We start from the raw sequence: 11546 nt of genomic DNA, 5'->3' as shown, positions 1-11546 counted from the left end.
AATGTTGATTCTCGTAGGACAAAATAATCAAAGCAATCGATGTCCTTCATTTCAAAAAAAGTAATTTCATCGCATTAAAACTCAATTTTCTACGACCGCTCTATTAAAAGTCAAAATTTAAAAATATCTAACTACCTTTCTCAGTTTTTTAATTTAGTCGAAAATTTAATTTCATTATTGCCTCATCGTAAAAATGTTTGAGCCGTTATCAAAGAATTTAATTGAGCCAGTCCTAACATATATATATATATATATATATATATATATATATATATATATATATATTTATATATAATATAAATATATTAATTAATATTTATAAATATTATATCTAATAATTTTGTTTGCTTATCTATTCAGGTAATGTGATAATGTGAGGAGTTAACAATCAGGATGAGCTTCTTCAACTCGCTGCAACAATATGTTACAAGCAGCGTAGCTAACCTTAGCTTGAGTCCTAAAAGATTTTCTTTAAGTAAAGAACCAGGAGCCGCTCCTCCTGAAGTTACAGAAGAAAGTAGCGGATCCGGTGGCCGTTCAGCATCTATACCAGGATTTCCTAAAGTAGTACCGGCACCAGGAACTTTAACACCTCCACGTAGACGAACGATCGAAGGTCCTCGAAGGGTTGGATCGTTTAGGCAACCCTCTCATCATGCACGACAACCTCTTGCTTTTTGTAGGCGTCGTCTTTCTTGGCCTGAAGTTGATCAGCAAGCTACTTCTGGGTAAGTAAATTTTCGTCTTTTATTAAATGAATTCCTTTTTTTTAGTTTTATTCATGATTTTTTTTTTGTTGATGTAATGTTTGATGCATTTTTTGTAAGTTAGATATTTAATTTTAACTGCAGTTCAATTTATAAAATAATAATAAAATAAAATCCCTTTCGGCACGCCGGAAGGTGGAGGTAGATTTCACTCGTGGTAAGTAGAGGATAAAAAAGATTTCCACCTTAAAGTTAAGAAAAACTTCAAATTTACTCAATATGACAACGGTTGCATGTGAAAAACGTTTCGCATGTTTAGCACACGACACGCCTCATCTTACAATTCCAGCAACATTTTGGTCATCCCTTGCCGTAAGGTTTGGTCATATCAAAAATTGATTCAGAAAAGGATGTTTAGAGGACTAACGATCACTTTAAACCGATTCGATACTATGTCTATTAAGGTAGGTATGAACTTTTTTCTCTTCGAAACCTCATTTTTCCCGCAAGTTGGACCAGTAATTGGTATCAAAAACCTTTACTCAGATAAGTTTTAAGCCCTTATCCAAAGAATAGTAAGAACTTTAAACGAATTCGATATTTCACTTAAGAAAGTGGTAGCGATATTTTGATTTTTCTGTTGTTTTTTTTTTGTTTTTTGTTTTGGTCATCCCTTGCCGAAGAGTTGATCGTATAAAAAACTTTTTCTGACAAACGTTTTAGGTAATGTTTAAAGGACTAACGAACATTTTAAACCGATTCGATACTGGGCCTATTAAGGTAGGTATGACTCTGTTTTATCTTCAAAACCCCATTTTTTCCACCCCTTGGGCCAATGGTTGGTGATAGCAAAAAACTTTACTTTAATAAGTTTTAGGCCCTTATTCAAAGAATAGTAGCGACTTTAAACGAATTCGATATTTTACTTAATAAGAAAGTTATAGCGATATTATGTTTTTTCGAAAAAGCTCACCCATTTCCACCGTCAGGGTCCGATTTTGACCATTAACAAACTCTACCGAGATTTTGGATCGATATATTTTATGTATCAATTCGAAAGTGATTGGCGCAACATTACGGCATTTATCGTGTCCACAAGAAATGAAATATATATTTATATATGAACATTTGAACTGACGGTGGTTTTGGGGACTGGTGGATGTGAAACGCGAACCCACCGGGTTGGCCTAGTGGTGAACGCGTCTTCCCAAATCAGCTTATTTGGAAGTCAAGAGTTCCAGCGTTCAAGTCCTAGTAAAGCCAGCTATTTTTACACGGACTTGAATACTAGATCGTGGATACCGGTGTTCTTTGGTGGTTGGGTTTCAATTAACCACACATCTGAGGTATGGTTGAACTGAGAATGTACAAGACTACACTTCATTCACACTCATACATATCATCCTCATTCATCCTCTGAAGTATTATCTAAACGGTAGTTACTGGAGGCTAAACAGGAAAAGAAAGTAGGATGTGAAACGCGAAAATATGTCGAAATTTTCCGGAAGTCAAATCATGGTATCCGTTACAATAGGTAGCTTTCTTATGAAATCTACTTAATAAGGTATACAAGAAAATAATTTTAAATTAATAATACGTTATTTATATCATCTGGAACGACGGTAATCATTCTGGCCTTTGATATCATGATTTAAATATCCGTACATTCCTGAAAAAGTTTTTAAATGTCTTAATTTTTTTATTCTATTCCTTGTTGTATATTTGTATTATTTAATAACATAAAGCATAGAAATGTTATGTTATTTTATATAGATGGTTTGACGCGATGCTGTGACATAATTCTTTCTTATTATAAAACTGTTTCTTTACTTTTAACATTATATCATTTGGGAAACATCTACAAAAAAAATTGAATTAATTCAAATATAACATAATGATAAAAACCTTTTAAATAAATCTATTCATATTTTTTTATTTGACTATTATGCTAATTTTTTTTTTAAACGAATATTTTTTGTAAATATTTTTAGAGCATAATAATGTCGTGTGGCTATTGGATGAGTGGTAATAATTTGCCGTCTAGATGTTATTCGATTTTATTGCACTTTGGAGAGTGTTTACGGTACATCAAATCAGTCGTTTACTGTTTAAGTTTTTCGTTCTGCGGTTCTTACGTGTACGTTTTATCATATTAAAGCATTTAAATGATTACTTATTTATATTTAGCAGTAAAATTCAATTATTATCAATAGTTGTGTTACTATATATAGATATATATTTTAGAACTTTATTAACACCTCCTCAGTTCGTATTTCTTTTATTTTTTAAAATAAATTCCCAGCGTTGATGTTTAAACTAATTCGTAGTTCGTTTTAAAAACTTACGTTAAAATTTTATTGGTTTAAATAAAATATTGTTGTACCTTATTTTTTGTCAATGGTATATGCATAGCCAACAGCGTGTTTACATATATAATATATATATATTTATATTAATATGGAAAACCCATTCTAAATATTTAATTATTTTGCCATATTATTTGTTTGATATATTGTTTATTTATTATCAAGGTATTTTTATAAATAAATAGATATAAAAATAATGTTCAGTGCAATGGGGAAATTTATTTACTCTAGGGAATTTTTTTTTGAAACCCTTATTGAATGCATTCTTCCTTTGATCCTTTTTTTTATTTCTTTTTGTAAAACATGGCCATAGTTATATTTGAAGTTTTAGGTTATTGATTTTGTTTTTTGTTCGAACGTTTCATAAAGTTGTACTTTCATGGTTTTTCTTTTTTAATTTTAGTAGTTCATCAAAAAAAAAGTACTAATATCTGTTTGATAAACATATCGTGACATTCATCGATAGATTAATGTCTTACTATACTTTGTTTTGAATTATTTAATAGATTTGAGGCGTTATATTTTCAAAGTATTAGCCTAAATTCGACCTAAGATTTCAGAAAAAATTTAAGTGAGAAACTAATACTTACAAGATAGGATCAAAAAATAGTAGGACTGAATTAATTAAAATTTTTTTATTGAACTAATCGATACAAATCATTAGTAGTCTTTGAAATAGCACCCTTGTGCTTCGACACAACGCGTATAACGCGATTTCCGCTGCGCGTTCGCCTTCTGGAACTCGCTTTCCGGGATCCCCTTCAGATATACCGTCACGGCCCCTTGGACATCTTCTATGGAGCTGTATCGGTTTCCCTTGAGGTCCCGCTTGAGCCGGAGAAAGAGGAAGAAGTCCGGCGATGCCAGATCTGTACTGTAAGGAAGGCAACGTGGCAACCCTGTGCTTGGCCAGAAACTCTCTCAGCAGCAGCACGTCGCGTTGTCGTAGTGAAGCTTCCGGCGATGTCTGGCCGCACGCGGAAGACGCGTTTGCGCAACCTGTTAAGCACGTTCATGTAAAAACTGACATTCACAGTCTGTCCAGGGGATACGAAATTTGGGCGCCTTCACTTTGGCCACATTTTCATCAAACATTTTCATTTTCATCATGGTCGTCTTCGACGAGCTCCCGCCCCTCTCAGAACAGCTTATGCCACTCGAACACTGTTGAACGGCTTACGGCGGCATCCCCGTAGGGGTCCTTAATCATTCTGAGGGTCTCCGTTGCGGTTTTCCCGAGTTTGATGGCGTAACGCTGCTCGAGATTTTTATCCATCTCGGATCGCGACGACACTTCTTAACAGAGGTTCACGGAAATCGACGTGCTTACTCTCCGCTTGCCCGCAGGCGACTGGAAAAAATATCGGTCTCTTCGGAAGGCTCCCCACTACCGCGCACAGGTGGTCCGAAGGGCTCCGTTTGCGCTACAGAAATTCTGTCCTACCACTTTTTAATCCTACTTTGTACTTTACAGTTATTAATTATTTATCATTACTTTGAATAAGAGGAAATTGTTTTGACAAAACTAGGTGACATTCAGGAGATAAATTTTTTAATGCAATTTAAAAATCAATATAATTTTTTATTTTTTCAAGAATAAAAAAAACAAGATAAATTTTTTACAGTTCTTTAATCCATCGAAACTGATAAACGTAAGTTTAAATAAAATAAAGTTTTAATATTTTGAAAAAACAAACTATTTCTCTAAGATCTCTACTGTTCGAGACTAGTCAGTAAATTTCTGACTTCATCATGAAAATTAATTCATCTAGAAATTATCTATCATTGTATTAATGCCATTTATATAATTTACTGTAAATAGTTCGTTATTAATTGATAAGCCGAGGACCACATTAATTGAAGATGGTTGAAAGTCAGCTTGGCGGACTTTAAGTTGAAAATCGGCAGTGTGTAATGTCTGCAGCTCCAGCGGTCTACTAATGACCTGACGTTTTATTCAGTAATTTAGCTACCTATGCTGAAAGTTCATCAACCATCTCAAGTTCCGATGTACGACGTCCCAACATTCTTGGATATAATACTCCAGTAACCGATTTAACTGCGTATTTTGTGGATAAACTAGCAGCACCGACAAGGCTATGCCGATTCCCAGTCCGACAGAAATCCCCACTAAAATTTCCGATCTCCTTTCTACCAGCCGCACGGATGTGATGATTGTTCTGTGGCTGATTCGTAGGCGAGGTCGTGGTCAAGCGCGATCTGATCGTCGAAGTCGACCGGGGGCCCGTTGACCGACTGGCCTTTCAGGGCCGAGGTAGTTGTGTCCAGGAAAATTCGTACTGGCGCGATACAGCTTCCGTGGCATTTATATAAACACCTACCTTCCCGCCAGAATCATAAATGGCGGGAACTACAAAGACCGCGAACGGGTTTCTGTTTCGGATCTTTTCCTAAAAGGCGCAAAGATCAAGCCTCACCACCGAGCAGCCGAGCCGGCACATGTCGTATCGGAGATTCCAGAACTCTAGGTTATAACAAGATGGGAAAAGTTTTCTGTTTCTGCTGTGATTCAAAATAAATTTAAAAAAATAAATAAGTATATATGTTTCTATAAAAATTATAAATCTTTCTGTTTGAAATATAAAATAAGATTTATAGTTTCATTTTATTTTTCCCACTGTATATAGGAAAAATGTTAAGATTTCTGGAAAACGTCGAGTATAAAACGTAAATGGCTACAAAAGGGTAGTAGTTATTTAAAATATTTTTACAATTAATTCCCTAGAGCGCCAAATCTATTAATCGATATTCAAATACCCAATTAGTTTTACCGTAAAAAAACGCATATAAGAATGTGATATAATTTTCTACCGTTGGTATGGTTAAAAAAACAAAATTGGTACAGCTTTCGTAGAATATATGACCAAAAACAATAAAAGTTTAACTGTTTTTAAAAAAATTATCTGTTAAAAAAAAGTTTTTGTATCAATTATTTTGCCTGGAAGTAGCTCTATTAAAATGGTTTTTCGCAACGCAAGACGTAAAAGTTCTCGAAAATGACAGAAATTCTGAAGGATTACAAGCACCTAATGCCAGGATTATTAGAGTAACTGAAGATTATTTCCCATTGCATTCTACAATTAACCTATTCACAGTAGTTATTCTAAACTTATCCACCCGAAAAACACTTGATATCCCTACAAGTACAACTTTATTTATTTTTATAATTAGTTGTGCAGTAAATATCATAACTCTCATTAAAAGAAATTATGATTAGTTTTTCCTATAACTCAAATGTTTGACATGATTAATACAGGGTGCTTCATAATGTTCTTAGGAGTTACAAAAATTCAGTACTAAAAAAGTATTTCACTTACCTAAATGAAAGTTGTACGAGGTGATGGAGGGACTCAAACAGCTTTTGTTAAACATTTTGAACATTTATTGAAATACATGTTCAATATGTGGTCCTCTGGTGACATGGCACACATCAACACGAAAGTCTAGCTCTTGCCAAACTCGTTCTAACATGTCATTTTCGATAGAGTTGTTGCATTGATTATGCAATCCTTTAGCTCAGCGATATCGTGCGGCATCGGTGGGATAAACATCTTATCTTTCACGTAACCCCAGAGAAAGAAATCACATGGCGTGAGGTCTGGTGATCTTGGTGGCCACAGCATAATGTGTTGGTTTTCAGACGCACGTCCTATCCAGCGTCGAGGTAATGTTGTGTTAAGCTACTGTCGAACCTCGTTATGAAAACGGGCAGGACACCATCTTGCTGGAAAATGAAGTCGTTGAGTAGCTGAGGCGTAAGCCATAATTGTAATATATCCAGGTATATCATGCCGGTTACTGTCGTTTCCAAAAAAAGGAACGGCCCATACCACCTCACGAGAGATCGTACAAAAAACGTTTACTTTCGGAGAATCCCGAATGTGTTCCACGTAAGCGTGTGGGTTTCCAGTTCCCCAAACTCGCACGTTATGACGGTTTACTTTGCCGCTAATATGGAGAGTAGCTTCATCGCTGAAAATTATCTTGTTTAGAAAACTTTCATCTAACAACATCTTTTCCTGTAACTGTAAACAAATCGACCCTACGTGTTTTATCTCCATCAGAAAGACGCTGGATTAATTGAAGATCCTACGGTTTGCATAATAAACGTTTACGGAGAACTCTCCACACTGTTGTTTTCGGAATTCCTAATTCTGTGCCTGCAGCCGCAGTCGATTTTGACGGGCTGCGAATGAAACTTGCACGCACACTGACATTGACTTTTGAGGTTGATGGACGACCGGTTGATTTTCGCTTACACAAGCAACCAGTTTCAGTAAATATACCATGCACGAATTGAATTGTCACTTGGTAGCTCCTTATGAAATTTCAACCCAAACCCACGTTGCACAGAAATTACTGACGTTGACAAGTGAAATATTTACACACAAAACGACTTCTCGCTTCCCGTGGCAGCCATTTTCTCTACTGTTAACGCCTAGCGAGCAAATGGTTTACTAACTGCCTAGTATATGTGGAACAAAGCTATTTGAAGTACTCTTTCGTACAGTACTTGTTTTATTCTTATGAGTGAAATAGTTTTTTGTTAAGAAATTTTCGAAACTCTGAAGAACATTATGAAACGCCCTGTATTTTCTAGCCTGTGATAAGGCCGTTATTCAGTAGGGGAAAGTATTTTTAAGTCAAATTAACATTTGTTAAAATAAGCAATTATAACCTTATTATCTTGAAAAATGCAGTAAAAGCTCATAAATCTGGGATTAAAAGGTGTGGAACTATTTCGGATTATTATTAATCAGACTGAAATTAAAAAAGGAAAAACGTTAGTGTCTATAAGATAAAATACAAGATATTAAATAAAAAAATTATTGTATGAATATTAAACGTAATAAAAGTATTTATACATTTAATTTTAAATTTAGCATCGATTTCATGTTTTACAAATTTTAAGTTGATGGCACCTTTAAATTATGTGGAAGTGTTTTTAATGAAAACTGTTTATTGTGAACTATCTGGGAAATGATTTACAATAAAACCCCCTCATCCGGATTAGTCAGGACAAAACGTGGTCTGGTTGAATGAATGCTTGGATAATTAAAAAATATTATAAATTCTTTTAAGATCATGATAAGGTGCAAATATAAAATATAATATTATAAAATATAGGTATAAAGATTTGTTTGAGATAGTTTTTAAGTATCTACGCATTAAATATAAATTCAGCCTTAACTTAAAAAAAAATTAGGCTTAAAAAAGACCTGCATTTCTCACACGCATTTCTTTGAATGAGGATGGTCGAGTTCATTTGGCTGTTGTGTTTGCAAAAGATGAATTTTGTTTATAAATACACGTAACTATTTGATGGGGTCTGTAATTTATTCATGATTGTCTATGTAAAACTATTTTTTCTTATTAAATTCATTCTATTATACTCGTATGTAATTTATTAATCTGAAATGAAGCAGAAATTATACTAAAATTACAAAAGAAATGTAAATTTGAAGTTTGACAAAAACTAACTACGTACGAAAAAAAATGGACATTGAAATACCACGTTCTGATAATGTGACAATCGAATGAACGGGCGTTTGTTAAACGGATTTACTCTGTATTATCCTGCTGAAGAAAGATAGGAAGTACAAAAATTCATAATCAGCATCATGGAAACAGATAGTTCTGCAAAAAAGTCATTAAATATAATCAGAACGTGAAGAAATATTAATAATTAAACTTAAACTAATTTAACTATTGTTATTAAATATTACAGAAATAATTTAAGATCGAGTAGGACGATGAAAAATTCTATGCTCATATCGCACTTACTAAGAATTTCCTACATTTTCGAGTATATTTAGAACAGATATAACAGATTAGTTTGAATATGATTTAAATAATAAAACTTATTAAAAAGATAAAATGTTGTTTTTATATAAGTAAAATAAAACTGTTGTAAATAAAGGGATTACGGTTTTGGTAGAGTTTATTGGGGTAACGAAATTTCTACAACTTACGAGTACATCTTGACAAAGAAATTTGCTGACGAGGACTTATGTTTACTTGGGAGTATAAAACGAGATACGATGTGTTCCAACTTTTCGTTCTGTATTTTCCACTATAAAGAAATTTTGGGTATTTTATTCTTTATTAATCTCTTTTTTTTAAGTAAGTTTCTCTCGAATAAATGGTTTATTCATTTTTTATGTTTTATTTCCTGTATTTTAATGGATGAAAGGTTCTTTCATAATTTGATTTTTATTAATGTAAATTATAAAAAATATATTTATTAAATACTTAGTAATCAACCGTTACGTATTTACAACGTAAATAGAATCAAAGAAAAACCGAATTGTGTATACATATTTTAGTCAAATTTGGCATATTTATACATTACTTTGATCATATTATAAATAGGTAGGCATGCATATTTTACGAAGTAAACGCAGATGAAAATGCTCTAGAATTTGCTTAAACCAATAAAAGAATCCTTGGTAAAATATTGATAAAAATCATAAAATATATAATTAAGAATACCAATAATAGTGGTAAAATTTAGTACTAATAATAATTAAAAATAATAAATATACGATGTGAATAGTACAAAAAAAAATCTGATGTAGACACCACATTACTTCCTTGTACGCCTATTAAATTACATAGACATTTTTTTAAAATGAATAGTACAAAAAACATTTATTTCATTAACTTCTTATATATATATATATATATATATTTTTTTTTTTTTTTTAATTGTTATTATTGAATTATTTATCGTAAAAGATTTTTTAGTTTTTTTTTTTGTGTAACCTCCGGGACTACCGTTAGGCACTGCTTCAGATGTGAGATGAGTGATTTGTATCGTGCGTGAAAATGCCATGCCTGACCGGGATTTGAACCCGGGACCTCGGGATTAAAGTCCAAAACGCTACCACAATCAGAAGTTAATAATTAATTACTAATTATAATATATTGATATAAATCAATATATTTAAATTAAAAAAGAAAAGGAGATGAAGTTTCATTCGAACCGATGTGTCTTACCCTGTAAGATCCAAATAATTCATTAATTGAAATTTTATTTGGCTATAACTCTGTAACCAGTTATGATATATCGTTGAAAAGTTTTCAATGGGGGATTATTACTGCAATTAAGAACAAGTCAAAAATTCAAATTTTTGGGATTTTGGGTTTTTTGGACACTTTTGGTCCAGTTGATTGCAATCAAAAGGGGACGTCACAACTAGATGTTACAACAGTCCTAAATCCAAAATTTCAACAACCTTCAGCTAATCGTTTTTGAGCTATGAGAGATACATACGTCGCGCCGAAACTAGTCAAAATGGATATCTCCGTTGAAATCTGAAAACTGAAATTTTTCGCGATCACAATACTTCCTCTACTTCGTACAAGGAAGTAAAAATATGTGAAGATGACAAGTAAAAGAACAAGAAAAAAATGAATACTCGATACTGGAAACTGTTGAAGGTCATATTTTTTGAACACGTTAAATTTCGGTAAAATAATTTTTTTATTTTAAATAAATTGGTGGAATAATTTTTTAAATAGGTTTGTAATTTATTAAAAATTGAACCTGACCACCCTTTCTTTTACGCCAAATTTTATTGTGATGAGTAAGGCAAAAAATAATTTTAGCCTGATGATAAGGTAAATTTTTTTTATCAATGCTATCGCATTCCTGTTTCATAATGGTATGTTAAATTTTAAATAAGTATATGCTATTTTATACATCAATAATCCTAATCAATAAGTAATATGAAGGCAGATCTTATCTGCAAAATTATTTTACTAATAATGATAAAATAATTCCCTTTTTCAAACAGAATAGTATTAACAACTTTGTAATATTAGCATTGCAAAAGAATAAGCAGTTGATTTTATCCAATATTTTTATTGATTGAACTAATATAAACAACTAAATTACAAAAGTTTTTTTTTTTTAGTAAAGAAAGGATTTTCGTTGTAAATTTAGAAATGCGTTTGCATAAAGGTATTATAATTTTAAAAACCTTTTTGATTAAATACGGACCCTCCATATAGTTAGTGCCCCGTTGTGGCGTATTCCTGCTAGCCTATGAAGCGTTAGCACCGAAAAGACTTCAGTGGTCGGTCTGAAGGGGAATTACGTCGGGAGGACAGGTTTCATAAGCCTAGCCTTCCGCGATCGGCCCATAAAATGGGTTTGATAACGCTGGTTTAACAACGGATTGGAATGCAATTAAATCCGTCCTTAAAACACTAAATACTTAAGACAAAACTTGAAAAATTAGACCCGTCACTTAAAATAAACTTTTTTAAAAACACGCCCGATTGAATCATCCAGCAGCAAGGGACTCTGTCCAGGTTCTGCGATCCGAAGGGAGAATCTATAAACTCCCGCTAACTTTGCACTCATTCCGTAATTCTCACTTTTCCGGAGGAGTCGCAATTGCTGATTTATGTTAATTTATATGTAAGTTTTAAAGGAAGGGTTGTG

At 32.9% G+C, this 11546-nt stretch overlaps 1 protein-coding gene across 1 annotated transcript in view; it reads left to right on the top strand.

Moving 5' to 3' along the window:
* The first annotated feature begins 371 nt into the window (after positions 1–371).
* The window catches only part of LOC142326854 (uncharacterized), a 182508-nt gene continuing 171333 nt past the window's right edge, over positions 372–11546 (top strand). The window contains exon 1 of the mRNA XM_075369589.1: positions 372–728. Within this exon, the coding sequence (XP_075225704.1) occupies positions 394–728 (335 nt within the window). The 5' untranslated portion in view covers positions 372–393. The remainder of the gene's footprint in view (positions 729–11546) is intronic.

Source organism: Lycorma delicatula, chromosome 6 (assembly GCF_047948215.1).
Source record: "Lycorma delicatula isolate Av1 chromosome 6, ASM4794821v1, whole genome shotgun sequence".
NCBI classification, from domain to species: Eukaryota; Metazoa; Arthropoda; class Insecta; order Hemiptera; family Fulgoridae; genus Lycorma; species Lycorma delicatula.
This window is presented reverse-complemented; position numbering and strand designations above follow the sequence as displayed.